The sequence below is a fragment of the Hemibagrus wyckioides genome, linkage group LG20, assembly GCF_019097595.1.
Source record: "Hemibagrus wyckioides isolate EC202008001 linkage group LG20, SWU_Hwy_1.0, whole genome shotgun sequence".
Classification (NCBI taxonomy): domain Eukaryota; kingdom Metazoa; phylum Chordata; class Actinopteri; order Siluriformes; family Bagridae; genus Hemibagrus; species Hemibagrus wyckioides.
The window spans coordinates 21,976,091-21,989,163 of record NC_080729.1 but is presented as its reverse complement, the minus strand read 5'-3'; the positions used below and the strand labels follow the sequence as shown (position 1 = coordinate 21,989,163).

Here is a 13,073-nt window from a genome sequence, read left to right as displayed (position 1 = left end):
AACATCATGAATTGATAACTGTATTTATTGGCAAGCAACATGTCAACTTAAAACATAGCAGCCTGTGATTGGTCAGTAATACACCTACATACACACCTACACACATACATACACCTACATACATACATGTGCACACACCTACATACACGCACACATGTACATACACACGTACACACACATACACCTACATACACACACACACATACACCTAAATAAAACATCAAATGAAATTTTGCATTTATTTATTTATTATTGTGTGTGTGTGTGTGTAGGTACCAGTTTAACCCCGCCTACTTCCAGACCAGTGTGACATCACAGATCCTGCTGAAGGCGTTAACGAATCTCCCTCACACTGACTTCACTCTCTGCAAGTGTATGATTGACCAACCGCATGTATCCTTTACTTCAATTCAGTTTAAATGAGAAGCCTGAGGAGACTGTGGTGAGGAAAACTTCCCTGAGATGGTATGAGGAAGAAACCTTGAGAGGAACCAGACCCAAAAGGGAAACCAATGTTCATTTGGAGCCGGAGAGTGTGATTATAAATCACTGTAAACACCGAAGAGTGTGATATGAACAATGTCCTTTCTGCAGTTATGTACAGTGTACAGTGTGGTGTAGAATGTTAGTGTGTATTAATTAGGAGGTTGTTGTTGTCCTCGAAGTCCACATAGGGTCAGCAGTGTTGCTGTGATATACCCAAATCCTCACAATGCAGAACCCAGCTGGTTCTGGTCCTTCTCTGGATGCCTCTGGATCCTCGCAGGGTTGGCCTCTGTCTACTGGAGCTGGTACAATCTCCAGATGCCTCAGGATGGGTAGAAAAAGGAACAGGTGGAAAGGAATTAGTGTAGCTGCTGTTCATAATATTAGCAGCACTAGATGATAATGTGCATTTAATCAGATGTACTGGAGCACAAGGTTATGGGAGGAGTTAGATGTATGCCAGGATAAAGAGATAAGTCTTTAATCTACATTTAAACTTGGAGACTGTGTCTGAGCCCCGAACACTGTCAGGAAGACTATTCCAAAGTTTAGGAGCTAAATACGAAAACACTCTACCCCCTTTTGTAGACTTTGATATTCTGGGAACTACCAGAAGTCCGGAGTTTTGTGATCTTAAAGAGCGTGGTGGAATGTAGCGTCAGAAGACTGGTCAGATACATGGGAGCTAAACCAATTAGAGCCTTGTACATAACTAGTGCTAGTTAATAATCTGGTTTCATCGATTTTTATTAGCATGGAATGACAATTAGTACAATATAATATAAACGATGTAACACTTCAATAACACCATGATTAACAAATCTAGTGGAAAATACAGACCAGAGTCACATAGTGCTATACCTTTAACACAACAATTAAATGTAAAGATGGGGGGAAAAAAGGTGAGAAAAAGTAGAGACACAAACAGACACAAAAAAGGAACAAAGAGGGCATCAGTCAGGGGGTAGACTTTAACTAGTGCAGTTTCTGTACTATGATGGGGCCTGGAATCTGACTGAAATTCTTCAAGGATATTGTTTTCCTGTAGGAAGGAGCATAATTGAACAGACACCACCTTTGCTAATATTTTAGATATAAACAGAAACTTTATACACACACACACACACACACACACACACCTGTGGCCCTGTGGTTGTGTGTTAATGCCGGAGACTGTGATGTTACTCAGTAAATATAGGAGTGTTAGTGTCATTGCTCCGTGTTCGGTTTCTGAGACCAGGTTTAAGGAGAAAGTCTTAGCAGAGTCAGATTCTTTAACCCCGCCCACAGCAGGAGGAGCGACCAATCAGACAGATCCTCTACCTCGGCAACCTGCTGGAGACCTGTCACTTTCAGAGCTTCTGGGTAACGCACACCTCTACCCAACAGACTCGTGTACACACACACACACACACACACACACACACACCCCTCTACCCAACAGACTCGTGTACACACACACACACACACACACACACACACACCCCTCTACCCAACAGACTCGTGTACACACACACACACACACACACACACACACACCCCTCTACCCAACAGACTCGTGTACACACACACACACACACACACACACACCCCTCTACCCAACAGACTCGTGTACACACACACACACACACACACACACACCCCTCTACCCAACAGACTCGTGTACACACACACACACACACACACACACACACACACACACCCCTCTACCCAACGGACTCGTGTACACACACACACACACACACACACACACACACACACACACACACACACCCCTCTACCCAACAGACTCGTGTACACACACACACACACACACACACACACACCCCTCTACCCAACAGACTCGTGTACACACACACACACACACACACCTCTACCCAACAGACTCGTGTACACACACACACACACACACACACACACACCCCTCTACCCAACAGACTCGTGTACACACACACACACACACACACACCCCTCTACCCAACAGACTCGTGTACACACACACACACACACACACAGACCCCTCTACCCAACAGACTCGTGTACACACACACACACACACCTCTACCCAACAGACTCGTGTACACACACACACACACACCTCTACCCAACAGACTCGTGTACACACACACACACACACCTCTACCCAACAGACTCGTGTACACACACACACACACACCTCTACCCAACAGACTCGTGTACACACACACACCTCTACCCAACAGACTCGTGTACACACACACACCTCTACCCAACAGACTCGTGTACACACACACACCTCTACCCAACAGACTCGTGTACACACACACACACACACCTCTACCCAACAGACTCGTGTACACACACACACACACACCTCTACCCAACAGACTCGTGTACACACACACACACACACCTCTACCCAACAGACTCGTGTACACACACACACACACACCTCTACCCAACAGACTCGTGTACACACACACACACACCTCTACCCAACAGACTCGTGTACACACACACACACACACACCTCTACCCAACAGACTCGTGTACACACACACACACACCTCTACCCAACAGACTCGTGTACACACACACACACACCTCTACCCAACAGACTCGTGTACACACACACACACACCTCTACCCAACAGACTCGTGTACACACACACACACACACACACACACCTCTACCCAACAGACTCGTGTACACACACACACCTCTACCCAACAGACTCGTGTACACACACACACACACACCTCTACCCAACAGACTCGTGTACACACACACACACACACCTCTACCCAACAGACTCGTGTACACACACACACACACACACCTCTACCCAACAGACTCGTGTACACACACACACACACACACCTCTACCCAACAGACTCGTGTACACACACACACACACACCTCTACCCAACAGACTCGTGTACACACACACACACACACACACACACCTCTACCCAACAGACTCGTGTACACACACACACACACACACACACACCTCTACCCAACAGACTCGTGTACACACACACACACACACACCTCTACCCAACAGACTCGTGTACACACACACACACACACACCTCTACCCAACAGACTCGTGTACACACACACACACACACACACACACACCTCTACCCAACAGACTCGTGTACACACACACACACACACACCTCTACCCAACAGACTCGTGTACACACACACACACACACCTCTACCCAACAGACTCGTGTACACACACACACCTCTACCCAACAGACTCGTGTACACACACACCTCTACCCAACAGACTCGTGTACACACACACACACCTCTACCCAACAGACCCGTGTACACACACACACACCTCTACCCAACAGACCCGTGTACACACACACACACCTCTACCCAACAGACCCGTGTACACACACACACACACCTCTACCCAACAGACCCGTGTACACACACACACACCTCTACCCAACAGACCCGTGTACACACACACACACCTCTACCCAACAGACCCGTGTACACACACACACACCTCTACCCAACAGACCCGTGTACACACACACACACCTCTACCCAACAGACTCGTGTACACACACACACACCTCTACCCAACAGACTCGTGTACACACACACACACCTCTACCCAACAGACTCGTGTACACACACACACACCTCTACCCAACAGACTCGTGTACACACACACACACCTCTACCCAACAGACTCGTGTACACACACACACACACACCTCTACCCAACAGACTCGTGTACACACACACACACACCTCTACCCAACAGACTCGTGTACACACACACACACACACCTCTACCCAACAGACTCGTGTACACACACACACACACACACACACACACACACACACACACCTCTACCCAACAGACTCGTGTACACACACACACACACACACACACACACACACACCTCTACCCAACAGACTCGTGTACACACACACACCTCTACCCAACAGACTCGTGTACACACACACACCTCTACCCAACAGACTCGTGTACACACACACACACACACACACACACACACACCCCTCTACCCAACAGACTCGTGTACACACACACCCCTCTACCCAACGGACTCGTGTACACACACACACACACACCTCTACCCAACGGACTCGTGTACACACACACACCTCTACCCAACAGACTCGTGTACACACACACACCTCTACCCAACAGACTCGTGTACACACACACACACACACACACACACACACCTCTACCCAACAGACTCGTGTACACACACACACACACACACACACACACACACACACACACACACCTCTACCCAACAGACTCGTGTACACACACACCCCTCTACCCAACAGACTCGTGTACACACACACACCTCTACCCAACAGACTCGTGTACACACACACACACACACACACACACCTCTACCCAACAGACTCGTCTACACACACACACACACACACACCTCTACCCAACAGACTCGTGTACACACACACACACACACCCCTCTACCCAACGGACCCGTGTACACACACACACACACACCTCTACCCAACGGACTCGTGTACACACACACACCTCTACCCAACAGACTCGTGTACACACACACACCTCTACCCAACAGACTCGTGTACACACACACACCTCTACCTAACAGACTCGTGTACACACACACACACACACACCTCTACCCAACAGACTCGTGTACACACACACACACACACACCTCTACCCAACAGACTCGTGTACACACACACACACACACACCTCTACCCAACAGACTCGTGTACACACACACACACACACACCTCTACCCAACAGACTCGTGTACACACACACACACACACACACACACCTCTACCCAACAGACTCGTGTACACACACACACACACACCTCTACCCAACAGACTCGTGCACACACACACACACACACACCTCTACCCAACAGACTCGTGTACACACACACACACACCTCTACCCAACAGACTCGTGTACACACACACACACACACACACCTCTACCCAACAGACTCGTGTACACACACACACACACACACACCTCTACCCAACAGACTCGTGTACACACACACACACACACACACCTCTACCCAACAGACTCGTGTACACACGCACACACACACCTCTACCCAACAGACTCGTCTACACACACACACACACACACACACACACACCCCTCTACCCAACAGACTCGTGTACACACACACACACACACCTCTACCCAACAGACTCGTGTACACACACACACACACACCTCTACCCAACAGACTCGTGTACACACACACACACACACACCTCTACCCAACAGACTCGTGTACACACACACACACACCTCTACCCAACAGACTCGTGTACACACACACACACACACACACCTCTACCCAACAGACTCGTGTACACACACACACACACACACACACACCTCTACCCAACAGACTCGTGTACACACACACACACACACCTCTACCCAACAGACTCGTGTACACACACACACACCTCTACCCAACAGACTCGTGTACACACACACACACCTCTACCCAACAGACTCGTGTACACACACACACACACACACACACACACACACACACACACACACACACACACACCTCTACCCAACAGACTCGTGTACACACACACACACACACACACACACACACACACACACACACACACCCCTCTACCCAACGGACTCGTGTACACACACACACACACACCCCTCTACCCAACAGACTCGTGTACACACACACACACACACACCTCTACCCAACAGACTCGTGTACACACACACACACACACACCTCTACCCAACAGACTCGTGTACACACACACACACACACACACCTCTACCCAACAGACTCGTGTACACACACACACCTCTACCTAACAGACTCGTGTACACACACACACACACACACCTCTACCCAACAGACTCGTGTACACACACACACACACCTCTACCCAACAGACTCGTGTACACACACACACACACACACACCTCTACCCAACAGACTCGTGTACACACACACACACACACACACCTCTACCCAACAGACTCGTGTACACACACACACACACACACCTCTACCCAACAGACTCGTGTACACACACACACCTCTACCTAACAGACTCGTGTACACACACACACACACACACCTCTACCCAACAGACTCGTGTACACACACACACACACACACACCTCTACCCAACAGACTCGTGTACACACACACACACACACACACACCTCTACCCAACAGACTCGTGTACACACACACACACACACACACACACACCTCTACCCAACAGACTCGTGTACACACACACACACACACACCTCTACCCAACAGACTCGTGTACACACACACACACACACCTCTACCCAACAGACTCGTGTACACACACACACACACCTCTACCCAACAGACTCGTGTACACACACACACCTCTACCCAACAGACTCGTGTACACACACACACACACACACCTCTACCCAACAGACTCGTGTACACACACACACACACACACACCTCTACCCAACAGACTCGTGTACACACACACACACACACCTCTACCCAACAGACTCGTGTACACACACACACACACACCTCTACCCAACAGACTCGTGTACACACACACACACACACCTCTACCCAACAGACTCGTGTACACACACACACACACACACACCTCTACCCAACAGACTCGTGTACACACACACACACACACACCTCTACCCAACAGACTCGTGTACACACACACACACACACCTCTACCCAACAGACTCGTGTACACACACACACACACACACACACCTCTACCCAACAGACTCGTGTACACACACACACACACACCTCTACCCAACAGACTCGTGTACACACACACACACACACCTCTACCCAACAGACTCGTCTACACACACACACACACCCCTCTACCCAACAGACTCGTGTACACACACACACACACACACCCCTCTACCCAACAGACTCGTGTACACACACACACACACCTCTACCCAACAGACTCGTGTACACACACACACACACACACACCTCTACCCAACAGACTCGTGTACACACACACACACACACACACACCTCTACCCAACAGACTCGTGTACACACACACACACACACCTCTACCCAACAGACTCGTGTACACACACACACACACACACACCTCTACCCAACAGACTCGTGTACACACACACACACACACACCTCTACCCAACAGACTCGTGTACACACACACACCTCTACCCAACAGACTCGTGTACACACACACACACACACACCTCTACCCAACAGACTCGTGTACACACACACACACACACACACCTCTACCCAACAGACTCGTGTACACACACACACACACACACCTCTACCCAACAGACTCGTGTACACACACACACACACACACACCTCTACCCAACAGACTCGTGTACACACACACACACACACACACCTCTACCCAACAGACTCGTGTACACACACACACACACACCTCTACCCAACAGACTCGTGTACACACACACACACACACACACCTCTACCCAACAGACTCGTGTACACACACACACACACACACACACACACCTCTACCCAACAGACTCGTGTACACACACACACCTCTACCCAACAGACTCGTGTACACACACACACACACCTCTACCCAACAGACTCGTGTACACACACACACACACACACACACACCTCTACCCAACAGACTCGTGTACACACACACACACACACACACCTCTACCCAACAGACTCGTGTACACACACACACACACCTCTACCCAACAGACTCGTGTACACACACACACACACCTCTACCCAACAGACTCGTGTACACACACACACACACCTCTACCCAACAGACTCGTGTACACACACACACACACCTCTACCCAACAGACTCGTCTACACACACACACACACACCTCTACCCAACAGACTCGTGTACACACACACACACACCTCTACCCAACAGACTCGTGTACACACACACACACACACACCTCTACCCAACAGACTCGTGTACACACACACACACACACACCTCTACCCAACAGACTCGTGTACACACACACACCTCTACCCAACAGACTCGTGTACACACACACACACACACACACACACCTCTACCCAACAGACTCGTGTACACACACACACACACACACACACACACCTCTACCCAACAGACTCGTGTACACACACACCCCTCTACCCAACGGACTCGTGTACACACACACACACACCTCTACCCAACAGACTCGTGTACACACACACACCTCTACCCAACAGACTCGTGTACACACACACACACACACACACCTCTACCCAACAGACTCGTGTACACACACACACACACACACACCTCTACCCAACAGACTCGTGTACACACACACACACACCTCTACCCAACAGACTCGTGTACACACACACACACACACACACCTCTACCCAACAGACTCGTGTACACACACACACACACACACCTCTACCCAACAGACTCGTGTACACACACACCCCTCTACCCAACAGACTCGTGTACACACACACACACACACACACACACACACCCCTCTACCCAACAGACTCGTGTACACACACACACACACACACACACACACCTCTACCCAACAGACTCGTGTACACACACACCCCTCTACCCAACAGACTCGTGTACACACACACACACACACACACCTCTACCCAACAGACTCGTGTACACACACACACACACACACACACCTCTACCCAACAGACTCGTGTACACACACACACACACACACCTCTACCCAACAGACTCGTGTACACACACACACACACACACACCTCTACCCAACAGACTCGTGTACACACACACACACACACACACACACACACCTCTACCCAACAGACTCGTGTACACACACACACACACCTCTACCCAACAGACTCGTGTACACACACACACACACCTCTACCCAACAGACTCGTGTACACACACACACACACCTCTACCCAACAGACTCGTGTACACACACACACACACCTCTACCCAACAGACTCGTGTACACACACACACACACCTCTACCCAACAGACTCGTGTACACACACACACACACCTCTACCCAACAGACTCGTGTACGCACACACACCTCTACCCAACAGACTCGTGTACACACACACACACACACCTCTACCCAACAGACTCGTGTACACACACACACCTCTACCCAACAGACTCGTGTACACACACACACACACACACACCTCTACCCAACAGACTCGTGTACACACACACCTCTACCCAACAGACTCGTGTACACACACACACACACACACACCTCTACCCAACAGACTCGTGTACACACACACACACACCTCTACCCAACAGACTCGTGTACACACACACACACACCTCTACCCAACAGACTCGTGTACACACACACACCTCTACCCAACAGACTCGTGTACACACACACACACACCTCTACCCAACAGACTCGTGTACACACACACACACACCTCTACCCAACAGACTCGTGTACACACACACACACACCTCTACCCAACAGACTCGTGTACACACACACACACACCTCTACCCAACAGACTCGTGTACACACACACACACACACACCTCTACCCAACAGACTCGTGTACACACACACACACACCTCTACCCAACAGACTCGTGTACACACACACACACACCTCTACCCAACAGACTCGTGTACACACACACACACACCTCTACCCAACAGACTCGTGTACACACACACACACACCTCTACCCAACAGACTCGTGTACACACACACCCCTCTACCCAACAGACTCGTGTACACACACACACACACACCCCTCTACCCAACAGACTCGTGTACACACACACACACACACACACACCTCTACCCAACAGACTCGTGTACACACACACCCCTCTACCCAACAGACTCGTGTACACACACACACACACACACACACACACACACACACACCTCTACCCAACAGACTCGTGTACACACACACACACACACACACACACCCCTCTACCCAACAGACTCGTGTACACACACACACACACCTCTACCCAACAGACTCGTGTACACACACACACACACCTCTACCCAACAGACTCGTGTACACACACACCCCTCTACCCAACAGACTCGTGTACACACACACACACACACACACACACACACACACACACCTCTACCCAACAGACTCGTGTACACACACACCCCTCTACCCAACGGACTCGTGTACACACACACACACACCCCTCTACCCAACGGACTCGTGTACACACACACACACACCTCTACCCAACAGACTCGTGTACACACACACACCTCTACCCAACAGACTCGTGTACACACATTCGTGTATTTTGTGTGTGTGTGTGTTGCAGGCGAGTCTGGAGGAGAACCGGGAGCTGATTGACGGGATCACGGGTTTTGAAGACTCTGTTCGTAAATGTGTGTGTTTACTATTTACACACAAACACACAGTGGTGATGGTGTTAATGTTATTGTTGTACAAGTCGCCACTGAGCATCAGTTCCCTTTTACTTTTATATTAATTTCTGTGATCATTAATGTGTGTAGATTTTACTGCATCACTGAGTGAACACTGTGTGTGTGTGTGTTAGTTATCTGTCATGTTGTAGGAATCACGTATCAGACCATTGAGCACCGGCTGTTAGCTGAGATGTTGGGAGACCCACTTGGTAACACACACATACAAACACGCTAATGATCTTATACTCTGTATTATTATAATCTCTCTCTCTCTCTCTCTCAGACACTCAGGTGAAGGTGTGGATGAATAAGTATGGTTGGCTGGAGGATGATGATGGTCGGATCTTCATCTATAATCAGGAGGAGAGCATTAAACCCAAAAACATTGTGGAAAAGATCGACTTTGACAGTGAGACACTTTTGCACTCATCCCTCTTTCTCATCACTACCTTCATGTTGTGCTTCAGTCACTGGTTTATTCTGTATCAGTTCAGTGATGTTCTTATTCATGCTAAGCTCACTACCTAGTGCACTAGATTTTAAGTGTACACTACACTCGTGTTTTTGTTATGAGAGTAATGGGTGATGTTTTCTGTTTACTCCTCAGGTGTGTCCAGTATCATGGCAACATCACAGTGAAAACACACACAGAATAAACACAACTGGGCAATAAACCTGTTTGCTGACTTGTACTAGTGTTGTTTCGTTGTCATTTCTCTCTCGTGCAGCAGAGGGCGCACTTATATATATATTATAATAACAATAATACATTTTATTTATAGGCGCCTTTCTCAACACCCAAGGACACCGAGCAATGAGTTACAGAGCAAAGCACAGAAACAATACGACAAAAAACAAGCAACTATAACAAAAAATACAGAAGACTGTGACAGTGTGAGAGGGCAAGTAAGATTTAGGAAGAGTAAGCAAGTTTAAACAGGTGAGACTTGAGTCTAGATTTAAAGATAGACAGAGAGTCAAGGTTACGGATGTCTGGAGGTAAAGAGTTCCAGAGCCGGGGAGCAGAGCAACAGAAAGCCCTCTGCCCCATGAGACGAGCAGAAGGCACAGAAAGATGAAGAGAAGAGGCAGATCTAAGAGAACATGAATATGGAGAAGATCAGACAAGTACGAAGGGGCAAGATTGTGAATAGCTTTAAAAGTGAGAAGAAGAATCTTAAAGTCTATGCGAAGCTTGATCAGAAGCCAGTGAAGCTGCTGCAGAACCGGAGTGATGTGGTGAAATGAAGGAGTTTTAGTGATGATACGAGCTGCTGAGTTTTGAACCAGTTGAAGGTTAAGAAGAGATTTATGAGAGAGACCAAAAAGAAGGGAGTTACAATAGTTAATACGTGAGATAACAAGATTGTGAACAAGAATAGCAGTAGCATTCTGTGTAAGGGAAGGACGAAGAAGGTTGATATTTCGTAGATGGAAATACGCAGACCGGGTAATGTTATTAATATGTGATTGAAATGAGAGTGAACTGTCCAGGAGGACACCCAAACTCTTAACCTGAGTAGAAGGGGAAACAATAGAATTGTCAATAGAGAGGGAAAAGGTATTTATTTTAGATAAAGTTGATTTAGTACCAATTAAAAGAAATTCAGTTTTCTCACTATTTAGTTTGAGGAAGTTGGAAGAGAACCAGGATTTGAGTTCATTAAAGCAGTCAAGAAGAGAGGAAGGAGGGAGGGTAGCATTAGGTTTGCTAGAGTAATAGAGTTGGGTGTCATTCGCATAACAGTGGAAGAGGATACCGTATTTTCGAAAGATATTGCCAAGAGGAAGAAGGTAGATGATGAAAAGAAGAGGTCCAAGGACAGAACCTTGCGGGTCTCCAGTGTTAACAGGGGAAGATTTGGAACTAAAAGAGTGTAATTTGATGAACTGAGTGCGCTCTGATAGATATGATTTAAACCAGTCAAGGGGGGTGTTAGTAATGCCAATTGAGATAAGTCGATTAAGAAGGATGATATGAGAAATGGTATCAAAGGCCGCACTTAGATCGAGAAGGATAAGAATGGTGACTGAACCAGAATCAGCTGCCATGAGAAGGTCATTAGTAATT

General features: G+C 48.4%; 1 protein-coding gene across 1 annotated transcript in view; it reads left to right on the top strand.

The window, feature by feature from the left end:
* Positions 1 to 11,694, top strand: part of eif3k (eukaryotic translation initiation factor 3, subunit K) — a 13,394-nt gene extending 1,700 nt beyond the window's left edge. The window contains exons 3-8 of the mRNA XM_058372801.1: positions 273 to 393; positions 1,777 to 1,851; positions 10,894 to 10,960; positions 11,134 to 11,211; positions 11,286 to 11,411; positions 11,610 to 11,694. Of these exons, the coding sequence (XP_058228784.1) occupies positions 273 to 393; positions 1,777 to 1,851; positions 10,894 to 10,960; positions 11,134 to 11,211; positions 11,286 to 11,411; positions 11,610 to 11,641 (499 nt within the window). The 3' untranslated portion in view covers positions 11,642 to 11,694. The remainder of the gene's footprint in view (positions 1 to 272; positions 394 to 1,776; positions 1,852 to 10,893; positions 10,961 to 11,133; positions 11,212 to 11,285; positions 11,412 to 11,609) is intronic.
* The last annotated feature ends 1,379 nt before the right edge of the window (positions 11,695 to 13,073 follow it).